The sequence below is a fragment of the Clavelina lepadiformis genome, chromosome 3 (genome assembly GCF_947623445.1).
Source record: "Clavelina lepadiformis chromosome 3, kaClaLepa1.1, whole genome shotgun sequence".
In the NCBI taxonomy this organism is placed as follows: Eukaryota; Metazoa; Chordata; class Ascidiacea; order Aplousobranchia; family Clavelinidae; genus Clavelina; species Clavelina lepadiformis.
The window spans coordinates 21402247-21414840 of record NC_135242.1 but is presented as its reverse complement, the minus strand read 5'-3'; the positions used below and the strand labels follow the sequence as shown (position 1 = coordinate 21414840).

Here is a 12594-nt window from a genome sequence, read left to right as displayed (position 1 = left end):
GAAACTCATTCATAAATTACAAAACATAAATCTAAGCAAGTCAAGACATTTTAATGTCAAAACAGATCCCATAAGTTGGTTTTATGACTTTGCCATCTATTTTACTTTTGACTTGTGCAGTGGTAAGATAATTGCTTTGAGAGAAAAGCGTTTCGTGCAATTTGTATCCACAGCAATGTGGCAACATTTGCTCAGAGGTGGTCGGTCGGTACTTTAAAAGGATCGTCCGTAACGGTACCGGAAGTTGGCAAAAATGTACCGACGATGCCGATATTCTGTTTCTAAAAAGTACTGTAGGTAGTTATCATGTACCGGTACTTTTTGCATAATGAATCATGCTGCTGGCGAGATCAAAACACAAACATGACTTGACTCGTCGCAACTTTATATTAGACATTTATAGATCAAAATAGAATAGTGATCGTTGAAGTTGGCATTGGGTTTACTTAAAAATGATCTTTTAAAAAACATTTTACTCAAAACCTTGAAATAGTCATCTCAAAACACAGAAACGAAACCGACAAAACTTATTAAAAAAAGTAATTCGGTACAAGGATTCGGCACCTTTTTCCGAAAGTATTGACGGCACCGTTGACGGTACTGAAACATAGTACACCGTGGTACAGTATTTCGGTAGCATAATACCGCGGTACTGCTCGCCCCTGGATTTGACCTTAATCTTCTATTTGAAGAAAGTATCAAGTACGACACGAAAAAGAGAGTTTCAAAAGGACAAAAAAGAAATTAAAAGAGTGAAGAAATATTTGTAAATACTTTTCACAGCATTTTCGAAAAATGACACTTTGTATTAAGCTATATTTCAACACTAAGGTAACGCTGTGGGGTCCTATCTTTGACAAAAAGGCCTTTGTAATTTCCTGTTTATAGCAGCGATGTGATTTTTCATACATGGCTGCTCAAACAATTTGTAATTATTGTGTGTTTTCAAACATATGCGAAGGGTTGCCATACTGTAGGGTAGGCTACAACAAGAAGTGGTGCGAAACTTCATTTAGACCTCGGCCTTAGAGCAAACACTGCAAGAATATTTGTAGCTCTCTCCAAATTTCAAGAGAAAAACATATATTCCTGCTTCCGTTACAGTAAGAATTGACGAAATACGTTTTATAGATTTCGTAATATCACTGAAATATTTTAGAAAAAAGCACTAATCGTAGTCACATTTGTCGCGATTGTTGGGCCTTTTCATTATGTTGTCGTAAAAGCGGTTGTCATAATACTGTTCTCCGAGGCGCAAAGCGTCCTCAGCTATTATTACGGAATGTTGACAAAGTTAGTTGAACAATGCCGCGCCCAAAGGCGCGCTTTGTGACGTAGGAATTGTAGGATTGAACTGGATTAAATCCAAGCGTTATTGATATCTCTTCTAGTAAGCGAACTGATAAACCTGAAACTGTGTTTTAGCTGCAAGGTTGTCGGTTTCAGCGAAATCGGTCGGGGTGTCTGTAACCTGTTTTACCTGAAAGCTTCAGGCTGTGATGCATGCTAGCTGCAAGCGGAAGTCACAGCTGATTAAACATGGTAGCGTGAACGAAAGAAATACACAAACTGCATAAACAAACCAGGCTAGTTCGACAAATGATGCAACTTATATGGGTTTTCGTGTCCTTATCGGCCACAACTTTGCTCACATTGGTTCATTCAGGCATGACAGTGAAACTGATGACGTCATCAGGACAAAACTCATCGAAGCTTCTTGAAATTTACCCCAAGAGGGTTCCAACTGCACAGCGTCCTATAATGACGTCGAATTTGGGATTCCTGCAATTGTTCAGAAAAGATAGCTATGCTAATTTAAAAGGTAAATCGTCAACTCAGCCAGAAACATTAAAATCGTAATCGAAAGGTCAATAGGCTAATAATCACAATAACTAAAACACAACATTGGCAGCGAAAAGGCATATTGTTTGTGATCGCAACTTCTGACGGTCTTGTATAGATCCAGATTTCGGCTTGGGAGCTAAAACTAATGAGGTCAATGACTTAGAAAATGACTTCATCTCAAGACTTCGTCAAGCGGCATGGAAGGAAAGGTCATTGGAAGACGACGGCTATGTCATTTTCACAGAACGAGAAAAACGGATTCGAAGAAACGTAGTGGTGACCAGCACTTCACTGAACGTGTCAAAATCGCTAACCGTAAGAATTCTTTACTGTACGGTCGACGTTTAAAGACATTATTGTTATGCCTATATAGGCCTTGAGCAAACTAGAAAGCGCTAGAGTTGGCTGAATTAAATATTCTAATGCTATCGTGGCGAATAGAGAATAAATTAATTATAATAACCAAAACATCCTGAATGTCATCCTACCTAGATAGTATTTCTGTCAAGCTAATTAATAAAAACTGCTTTTTGTCAGGTGTATGATACGGAACGAAACCCGGACGCTTTCAGGGTTACCTTGGTCGGACAGGTGCTGGCTGGGGATTTATTTGACGTCACTGTCAACGAGTCGATTCAAGAGCTTGAAATTTTGAACATCGTCGAACCTACAGACCAAACGTTAATATCAACCCAGACGAACCAAATCATTTTCAGGGCTGGCAATTTATCAGGTACAATAGGGTAATTTCCTGAACGCAACATGGAAATGCAGTATTTGCATGATAATTGAGGTGCTTTACAAAATTTATCACCAGCTTCTGGCTCACTGCGATTGGTCTATGAAGCAACCTTGAGCAATTTAGGAAGCGGCGTCACATCATCACACTTGATCACGTCTGCGGTCGAGTACTTCACAAACCCTTCGGTAAAAAGTTATTTCTATGTGTTTTGAAATGTGAAGTTAACTGACATTCCGATAACCTCTGTTCATAATCCGTTGGATACTTTGTCTATACGAAAAATCCAAGCAAACATACAGAGCTAATTTTTGCAGCTTAGCGTCAGTGACAGCCTGTCTGCATCCGTTTGTGTTACCAAGGAAACCTCCTCCACAACTACGTCATGCATTTGGTATGTTGAGCCAAGTACAATATCTCAACAACCATAAACAAATACAGCATATAGTTAACAATTCGCACACAAAGCAATAACCTATTACGTATATTTCTACCAAATAACACCTTAAAACCGACGGTAAAACTAACAAGACCAACCTGACCCAATTAGTGGACCTTTTTTAATTTTCTTTTTTGAGTTGTTGTGCTCAATCATGTTTAATTGTACCTCATATTCGTTGTATATTTCAGGTGCATTGTGTTGTTGGTTCTGGCTTGCTTTATTCTCGGTTTTCTTGTCGCATTTTTCGTCTTAGTTCTTCTGCATTGTTGGTCAAGACCACTCTTGACAATTGAACCCATACGAAAGGTGGGCTGTTCGAAACTTTACTGGTTTTGAAACGTTTAAACGTGATCGATTCTATCCTGTCGATTCACTTTTTTTACAGCTTTTCAAAGTTAGTTTATAGCATTATAGTGTTGTTTATCAGGATTTTTTGTAATCTACAGTAGTTAAAGAAAAGGGCACTTAATTTACGGTGCTTATTTGTTAGAAAAAGAAAGAAACCCAACATCTTATGAAATCGTCAACACGTCACGACAGCGATTATGACGTCACAAACATGGCGGAAGTTTTAAGCAAGGAAAACGAAACAGAAGTAAGAATTTGTACAACTTATAGATGTAACAAAATTTGTGGGTCCATTCTGCCAGGTTCTTGCTAATTAACGGCTTAATTATCGCTACAGCCGGGTATAGTACTCGATACGTTGTTATAAACCAGTGGTTCTTAACCTGGGCGCTACCGCCCCCTAGGGGGCGCTTTTGATTTTTAGAGGGGCGGAAATACTCAGGGGGCGCTATAGGGGGCGTTATATTCAGAAGGTGTGACGATATTTACCTCACTGCAAATTTGCTTTAGTAGTTCTGCTAGATCAAGATCAATGTATACTCTTGCTTTGTATAGGCCAGTGGTTGTCAAACTGCGGTTCACCGGCATGTTTTTTTGTGGCTCTTATAGTCGAATCGTAAAATTCCAAAAAAATTGTAAAGGCTACCAAGAGTACCGTTTATGAACGTTTCTCTCTTTTTCTTTTTTTTTATTTAGGCCAGCATTTCGTTTATGACGTAACACTAGACATAGAATCCGAAGAGTTAGTTAACAGCAAGTCAACGCAATTTCATTGCTAAGACATTAGCTCAATTCAGTCTACAGAGAAGGGATTCGGTTCGGTCTTGCAACTCTTAACTAAGCAGAGAAATAGATTGCAAATAAGTAAGAAGGGTGATCTGGGGCTATTTTTATCAAATATTGAACCAGATATACTTAAGTTGGCAAGTTCTCACCAGGCCCAAGGTAGCCATTAAATACATTTTTCCTGCTTTATTAATGTGTATTTTTCTATATCAACCATTCTCTTATTATTTCTGTTATTATTACTCTTATTAATATATTAAATAATATCGCTTCTCCCAAATACAAGGCAACCGGATTGGTGATTAAGCCGGTCTTTTCACTAAACACTCATCATTTTTAACACAGCCCTTTCATATTATGGTGGGCAGCAGACTATGGAAACCTCTGAAAAGGGGCGCTGGGGGAAAAAAGGTTAAGAACCACTGTTATAAACGAATTGCATTTTAAGACGGTACCAAAATAGTTATAAAAGGGTAAGACAATGTTCTACAAAACAGCTTAGATCAGAATATGACCATCTTTCGCCCCATTGTGCCATCTCTACCCACCGTGATATCTATGGTACCATGTACTGTACTTACAAGGCGCAATCGTACATCAGCAATTATTTATTCATTGATTGTAATCAGCGAAAGTCGGACGCTCGGGCCAAATTAGTGCTTTGCGGGATAGTAAATAACACGTAAGACACGCATACAATTAAAACGTATCACTACTGTAAGACATCGTGATTATTGTGGCTTGTAAATATTGGTACAATTTGTAAGGAAAACTGTAAATCAATTGTAACATCCACGCATGCTAAATTTAACTGTACAAGCTACGTTTAAGGTGAGAAGGTGACCATATATACAAGAAATGCACGAACCAAAGTCACATAAGTGACACAAATAACGGTTTTCAGGAGCTTTCGTTACACCGCTGACACCTATAGGTATTTGTTTTTTTTTATTTCTGCGTTGCCGTTAAAGCGGTTTGGTTCAAACATTTCTGCAAACGTCCCACGACTGTTACGACTTACATGAAACAAGAAGCCAAATTCAATGCAAGGCTGAGGCCAGAGCTAAATTCCTACCATGGTTTAGTTTAGCAAATATGAATTGAATATTGAATCTAGTTTAACACTAAAATGTTATGTGCCAGGATTCCGGAAAACTTACCTACAGTGCGCTTCATTCTCCTCAATGTGGCAACGGTCTAACAATAGGTTAATGAGAGAAAACCGAGAAAAACGAGCTTCTGCTGTTATCCAACTGAATTTTTATGCAGATGCTTAATGACGTGGAAGTTTTAAAGTTTCGTCAGCTGCACACTTTGCAGGGAGAATTTGAACAGAAAAGGAAATACTTAACGAAAGACTTGTCCGTCCGAATTTCCGAAGAGGTTTCTTTTTAACTTTATTTATAGAAATGATTTGTTTTAAAATCAACGTTGCTGTATAATTGTCTATAAGATACAACCAAATAATGCTTTCTAAACTTAGCAAACATGACATTATAGTTTTGGAGAATTCCAACTATATGCCTCCTTTATAAAAACGTTGTTAAACAACAACACAAACCATAAACTTTCATGTTTTTGCCGTTCATGGTCAAAGGCAGTGATGTTATATTTTGCAATTCACAGAACAGGCAAGATTACGACTTTTCAGATCAATACAGTCCGATCTACGAAGAGGAAAAATACAAGAAAAGAACTTTTCTAGAACACAATGGTGTAAGCAAGGTTATTTTTTTCAATTATAAAACATCTTTGAAATGTTTTGGATGGAAATATACCACAATTATCTGCAGCCATAATGCGTGAAATTAAACGTATTTGCTGATAAAGACTTATCCGTATATTTCTAGTTACAAGATCTTTCTTTAAAGGATGCTCGACAAAACGATATTCCTTTTTAAACAGGACCCACGAAAGGAAGCCAGCAATTTCCTTGAGAAGCACAAAGAAGAAATTTTCGAATGGCAAGAAAAACTCGGGGAATTTTCTTTAAAGGTAAATTTTTTTAACCAGTTTTTGAAAGAAATGCAAAAATCTTTATTACTTTAAAAAATGAAACGGTAAGTTTGTCTCGAGCTGTCAAATTGCCACGCAGAAGGTCAGAATTTCAACGACATCAAATAAATATCCTGGTTTTCTTATTTGTACAGTTTCAAGAGGAAATGATATCACTTGTTAAACAACGTCATACTTATGATGTCATTGAAGCGGAACATTTAAAGTCTTTGGAAAGAACTATGACGTCATTAAAAGAAATGTCATTGGATGCTGACAGGTATTCTTTGCAAAAAATAAACAAAGAAATTATGGCAACGGATGACTCCACACAACAAGTGTTAAAAGCGGAAAGCTTTTTATTGGATGAACTCCTGCTCGTTTTTTCTGAGAGCATTTTTAAAGTTCACAAGAGCGCTGCACGTCGCAATGACGTCATAATAAAAATAACAAAAGATCTTGCGAAAGAGAAGAAGGTGTGGAACAAAATGGCTTCTCAGCAAACTGAAGTTCTGAAAATTGCTAAAAGGTACACCTACACTTCATATAGTCAACGTGTAGTTAAATGAACCTACTGTATATATGCAAATCAAATCATATACATAACCAGATCTCTTCTTTTGATCGACAACGATCGATCGATTTGATCGATTAATCTTTACGAAAAACAGCAATTTTTTTTCCAGGCAAGACATGATATCTAATGTGCAACGTCAATCAATGGGGGAAAAGTTTGTTTCAAACTTAAAAGCGCGAAAGGTTAATTTTGAAAAGAAAGTTTCCGATGTTAGACGGGATAATATTAAAAACAACGACTCTAGTCGTTTAAAAATTAATAGAGGCAATAAATCCTTTCGTGACGTCGGAAATGACGTCAGAACAAATGACGTAACGGAATGGATTAAGCTTAAAGTTAGAAAATTCCGTGAAAAGCTTTATGATGACCAAAAGCTTGAGGTAAATTCTCAAAGTTTAATTTTAAGAATGTTATTTTTGTTCAATTTCAATAAATTACGACGTTTTACAGGAAGAGATGGATGACTGCGCTTTTCAAATTTACGATTCTTACCTCACCGTGATGTCACAAACACGTAACGAGGTGGAGAAGGAGGAGATGAAAATAAAAAATGAATTGCTTGCAAAAGGTAAAATCCTGCGCATTCTTTCTCATTAAACACGTCGATTTTCTAGTTTTCAAGCAGTTACTTTTTGAACTTTTGATTTTAAGTTACTACATTTCATGTGACTTGTTGTTTAGAACAAAAAGTATTTAGGTTACTTTTTATTCCGTTAACTTGAAGAACAAACCCATTATACTTTTGTAGGTGTGGATGAGCATTGGTTGGAAGATATTTATTTCCGCCATAAAGAAGAACTCCATAGCTTCACCGAAGAATTGAACCAATCTAGAGAAGTTACGTCATCAGACGAAAGACCTCTTCGTGCTCACTGCACTGTGGATGACGTCAGCGTTGACGTATTGAAGAAGGTGGAGAGCGTACAGGCGAGCATATCAAAGTCTGATGCCTACTTAGGCTTGAAGGGAGAAAACAAGATAAAGAAATTGATTTTACAGAGGTTAGCGTAGTTTCTATTCCAGGTAGTGCCTTAAACTGGTCTAGTACTCCAGTCCAGTAAAATTTTATTGGCGTTTGTTTTCTGGTATTCGGAAAAATTACCCATTTGTTATATTGCAGAACTGTCCACCTAGCATTGGACCAGCGACTAAAAGCTTTACACGCGGTGGCGCAAAAGAAGCGCTTGGCTTTAGAAAGGGTGATCAGCGGAGAAGAAACCGAAGAAGGAATTCGTCGAGAGTTGAAGGAAAAATTGCAAATCGCGTCCGGTGAGATAAAACTGGATACGAAAAAATTTGAACTTCGTGGAAAACGTCATCGAACGATTACGTCACGTCGTAGTGGTGTGATATTCGTTGGGCATGTATTAACGAGTCAGCTGTTGAAAACGACCGAAGTAAGGCTTCGTTCCAATGCAACTTTGAACGTACTTATGTTATAACTACGATGCAATTGTAAATAAGCAAAGTTAACTACCGCTAGTTATGTATCTTGCCATTAGCACACTACTATCATCATTACAACATTATTGAATTATAATGTTGAACGATATTAATAAATGTAACAGATGTCTTCATTGATGAGAGAACGATCCGCAATTGAAGATTTAATGACGACGTTTCTCCAGCTCTTGACGTCAAATGGCAATATGACGTCATCAGAATGCAAATCTATAATGCAGGAACATAGAGTTCAAGTAATGCTAAATCTATTACCACCTAATCAAATATTTTTTCGTTTTCTAAAAGTTTTTCTTTTATTAAACTTTGACTTTAGGTAGAGGAAACAAAACGGACGTTTGCTGTGGAACGGAAACGGAAGGAAGAACTTCTCAAACGGAAATCAGAAAGAAACTTTAGGAAATCTAGCGATCAATATACGGCAAGTAGTGTGATGTCGGGAACGGAATAACATGATCAGTCATCACCGAAATAAGTTCAAAATGGCCCGACCGCATCGTTTGCATCGTATGCAATACGTTTCTGTATCTTTCCCAACTAAATACAGTCTTGGTATTATTCCATCCGGTGATAGATTTGTTTCAGAATTTTCCACTTTGTTCTCGTGTTGATCTTAGTCTGAATGAAATTATTGTGGGCCACCGTGATGTCTAATCAACTTTTGCCTCGTAAACAACTTATCACAGCAGTCTGCATGTGCTGAGTAACGTTCTTTTTGTTATGGTTTGACCATATCTCAAGAGCACGAACGTTCAACCATTTTATATACAACACTAAGTTTTATTTAAAACAATAGACACAAAATAGCTCGGAAAACAATCTAGAAGACAATATGTGGGGACTGCTGGATAGCTCCAATGACGTCATTCACACGTCATCGCATGCTTCAGAAATCGAAAGGAGAATGCACCAAGAATTATTTGAAACGAGGCGGGAAGTTGGCTTGCACCAGGAGAGGGCGCTAATGGAACAAGTAGGCTACAAGTCGTAATTAGTATAGTTGCGTCATTGTGGTTTGATAAAACTGGTTTCTAAGCAAGATCAAGTTCTTCGACTAACTAATTCAACTTTAGGTTACGTATTTTGGATATTACTTGCACCACATAGATGTTTTGTCAGCTTATAAGCCATCTAATACAGATCACACAGAAAAACAAATTTGTGATTTTTCGGTTTCAAGTATATTGTAAAACTTTCTGAAAACTTCATAAAATTTTTATATTACCTAAAACGCGACCTTCTTGTCAAAAAACGTTTTACATGTCGAATTTTCACTCAAACATGCTTTAAAAGGTTGCTACAGCATATTGACGCACTTAAAATCTCACCTTACTGTCGTACTTGTCATTACAAAGGAAATGCGCTTGATCCGAGGATTAGCAAAGGACAGTGGAGCCAATCCGTCAGAGATGAAACAAGCCTTGCAGATGCTTCTGCCTGGCAAGGAGTCTTCGGAGCTCGAACAAATTTGTCGTATTCTCTGCCCAGCTCCACCGGGGAAGAAAAGGGCGAAGAAATTTAAGTAAGATCTTTTCACTATTCCTATTCGGTAATTACACCTTTCCGTCTATGTCTTTGTGAGCTTAAATGCAGCGGTTCATCGTTTAACCTTTAATTTTGCGTAGAGTGTGAAAAGTAGAATGCTGATCTTTCAAATATTTTCGTTTTCGACGTGGCCGCCTGGTTTAACCGGTCGCCCACATATACTGTTGTCGGTCGGGCATTTGGGGTTGAAGTGCTACCGTATATAATGCAAAATTGTTTCAGCGAACTTTCTATGAGATATGATATGCAACATTTTTGAAAATAACAATATCGTGGCTATTTTCGGAATCCGTTGACAACTGTGGCGCTGTACTTTGAAATTTTCAGAACTTGTTCTACCATGATTTTCTGGATTAAATTAGACTTATACTTTATAACTCACTTAAGATGACATTGCTGCAAATTATTATAAAATTATATGTTCAGATCTTTCCTACCTCGGATCCGGCAAATTGTCGCCGAAAGACAAAAACCAGACCCAAGTGTTGAGAGAAGAGATTCAAGACAATACGGGTATGTGAAATATAATTCGATAATATCTTTGTTGAATAATGAGTAAAAAATGCGCGTTTGCATCATTCACCTGTCTATATATTAACACTTGTGTAGGCTATTGTCTGATTTACAGTTATATGTTCTTCTGATCACGTCGAATAGGAGTAAATGCGTTACACGAAATATTTCCTTATCATTTTGAATAAATTCGCAAGACAACAGCAGGAAAACATTGAGATAATTTGCAACATAAGGCTGCGTCATTAAGTCCAATATGCTCGAACTGTAGCGCTACGTCATTTTGGATCTATGTATCTCATAAATTGCCCTGAGCGTCAGAAAAAATGCTCTGGTTGTAATCCAGCAATGCGGGTTTAACTGGTCTAGCTTGAAAAACAGCGTGTGTGTGATATTTTCAAAATCAGCAAGTGTAAAATTGCTGGACTTTTCGAGGCTCCATTTTTTGAACAAATTAGCCTACCAACCGGTGCACTATGCTATATTATCCAAAATACTACATACAAATTCTGGTTGTTAAATAAATGAAAACAAATAACCTACAAAATATATAAAATGAAATTTACATCTGTTGTATTTGACTAAGAATGTCTTAGTCTTCGGCCAACAGATTTCGCTGTCACCGTTATAAAAAAGTTACATCAAATTTAAATTAACAGCAACCATAGCTTAATGAAACACCGTTGTTTCGAAATATAGGCTAACATAGTGGTGTTGTATCGCATTTCCTAAACGCATATGTCTACCGGACTAGGTCTTAATCATTACATATATATAATAGGAACCTATTTTCTAACTAAAATATTTCTTTCAGCGAAAACGATAAAATTTTCCAACACCGGAAGTTGTCTTCGCTTTCTTCTCAAGTCACATCACTTCCTGTTGTGCGACCAGAGCCGGTGGGAAGAACAGCAACGCCGGAGAAAGAACTTGACCGGTTTGATGTCATTTTAAAACTTTTCGTTGTTGTATTTCACGAATATATAAGCCTAGATCTATGTGCGTATCAAAGGCCCACTAATATGATCGTCATTTATTATGAATGTGATTTTTGCAGATATGACCGTTATTACGTCACGGATTACTAAACTATCAAACCCTGTCTCAAACTTCGACAAAAAAAGAAGAAAACTTGTCATATGGTCGCTCGTTTGACGGAAATTTGTCGTTTTCAACATGTTTTTATCGTCTAGGGCAGGGATGTCCAACCTGCGGCCCGCCTGAGATTTTTGTGCGGCCCGCTAGTCATTTTCACTCCAAAAGTATGTACTTTATGTACCTATTTTTCTTGAAATTTAATAGGTTTTGCGGCCCATTTAATTATTTCAAGTGACAATGCGGCCCACTATAATAAAAGGTTGGACATCCCTGGTCTAGGCTATATCTTCTTCGAGTAATTCTGTCCTTTATGCTGACACTTAGAAAAACATTAACCGATATCCGCTCCGATCAGGCCAACAAAATATAACGTGAAACAGTTTATGCCCGAAACTTGATTCTTTTAACCGACTATTTTTTTAAAACAAAGCAGAAGTAGTATAAGTTGAAGTACGTCGTACAACCAGCTTTCTTCAAGTACAACTAGGAGTAAGCTTTGTATAAGCTATGTTTTAAGTCTACTATCGCCCTTAATGACAGCAATAGAAAATGAGGAAACGTCTTTATCTGTAACGAAAATCTTTTTTTTTTCTGTTATTCGAAATTGATTGCACTTATATGCGTTCATTAAAATAAGTTAGGTGAATTTTGCTCTGTTTTATTTTAATCTATTTAATTCTCTTTTGTTTTGTGAAATTCTCCGACATTCCAATGTTATTTACAATACACTGCATTGGAATAATAAGTTTTGTTTAGTCGTCAAATTGCTTTGAAACTTCCCTCGGCCTTTCAATTGTTTACAACTCATGCTGACCCATAGAATATTAGGCTAGTAACTTAATTTAAATATGGCTGAGCGAAAATGATCATTAATACATCGTTCGCGCTGAGAACAATTGTTCGAAAACGCAATATCAGTTAAGAATTTTCTGCCTAATTCATACAGAAATAATTAATATTTCAGAGATTGATAGAGAAATAAATGATTGCTTTTTGGAACGACGTAAGTCCACGTTTTCTTAACTGTCTTGATAGTATTTTAATAAAATCTCTTGTCGTTACAGTAAGCAGGATATGTACTAAATCCTGCAGTGGAAAATTAAACAAAAAGTTTTCTAATTTATAGAAAAGACCTGCTTAATTTATTTTGCACGTGACCTTTCAGTCATCAAAAAAAAGTTTCTCACCGCCTCATCCGTTTTGCTCGCAATCCCCTTTCCGTGTTTTTCTCTCAGCCTATTATTT

General features: G+C 37.0%; 1 protein-coding gene across 3 annotated transcripts; it reads left to right on the top strand.

Annotated features, from left to right (window-relative positions):
• The first annotated feature begins 1314 nt into the window (after window positions 1-1314).
• Window positions 1315-11995, top strand: LOC143450487 (uncharacterized). 3 transcript variants are annotated; one of them, XM_076951055.1, is made up of 22 exons: window positions 1315-1822; window positions 2009-2160; window positions 2383-2578; window positions 2663-2772; window positions 2902-2978; window positions 3215-3332; window positions 3517-3621; window positions 5430-5543; window positions 5787-5885; window positions 6066-6155; window positions 6311-6684; window positions 6842-7112; window positions 7183-7300; window positions 7481-7733; window positions 7853-8129; window positions 8301-8429; window positions 8510-8614; window positions 8990-9166; window positions 9549-9715; window positions 10165-10251; window positions 11066-11188; window positions 11309-11995. In XM_076951055.1, exons 1-22 carry the CDS (start codon window positions 1600-1602, stop codon window positions 11337-11339), a joined length of 3396 nt encoding a protein of 1131 aa, XP_076807170.1. In that variant the 5' UTR covers window positions 1315-1599; the 3' UTR covers window positions 11340-11995. The 3 variants fall into 3 exon arrangements, with proteins under 3 accessions (XP_076807170.1, XP_076807168.1, XP_076807169.1); XM_076951053.1 differs by having other exon boundaries at window positions 1316-1822; window positions 1961-2160; XM_076951054.1 differs by having other exon boundaries at window positions 1318-1822; window positions 1961-2160; window positions 5787-5876.
• Window positions 11996-12594: the final 599 nt, after the last annotated feature.

Bases quoted from the DNA above. Each gene is read 5' to 3' on its own strand.
- LOC143450487 (XM_076951053.1), top strand. From the start codon at position 1,600: ATGATGCAACTTATATGGGTTTTCGTGTCCTTATCGGCCACAACTTTG. The intron at 2,979-3,214 runs GTATGTTGAGCC...TGTATATTTCAG, and splicing joins ACAACTACGTCATGCATTTG to GTGCATTGTGTTGTTGGTTC. The intron at 3,622-5,429 runs GTAAGAATTTGT...ATTTTTATGCAG, and splicing joins GCAAGGAAAACGAAACAGAA to ATGCTTAATGACGTGGAAGT.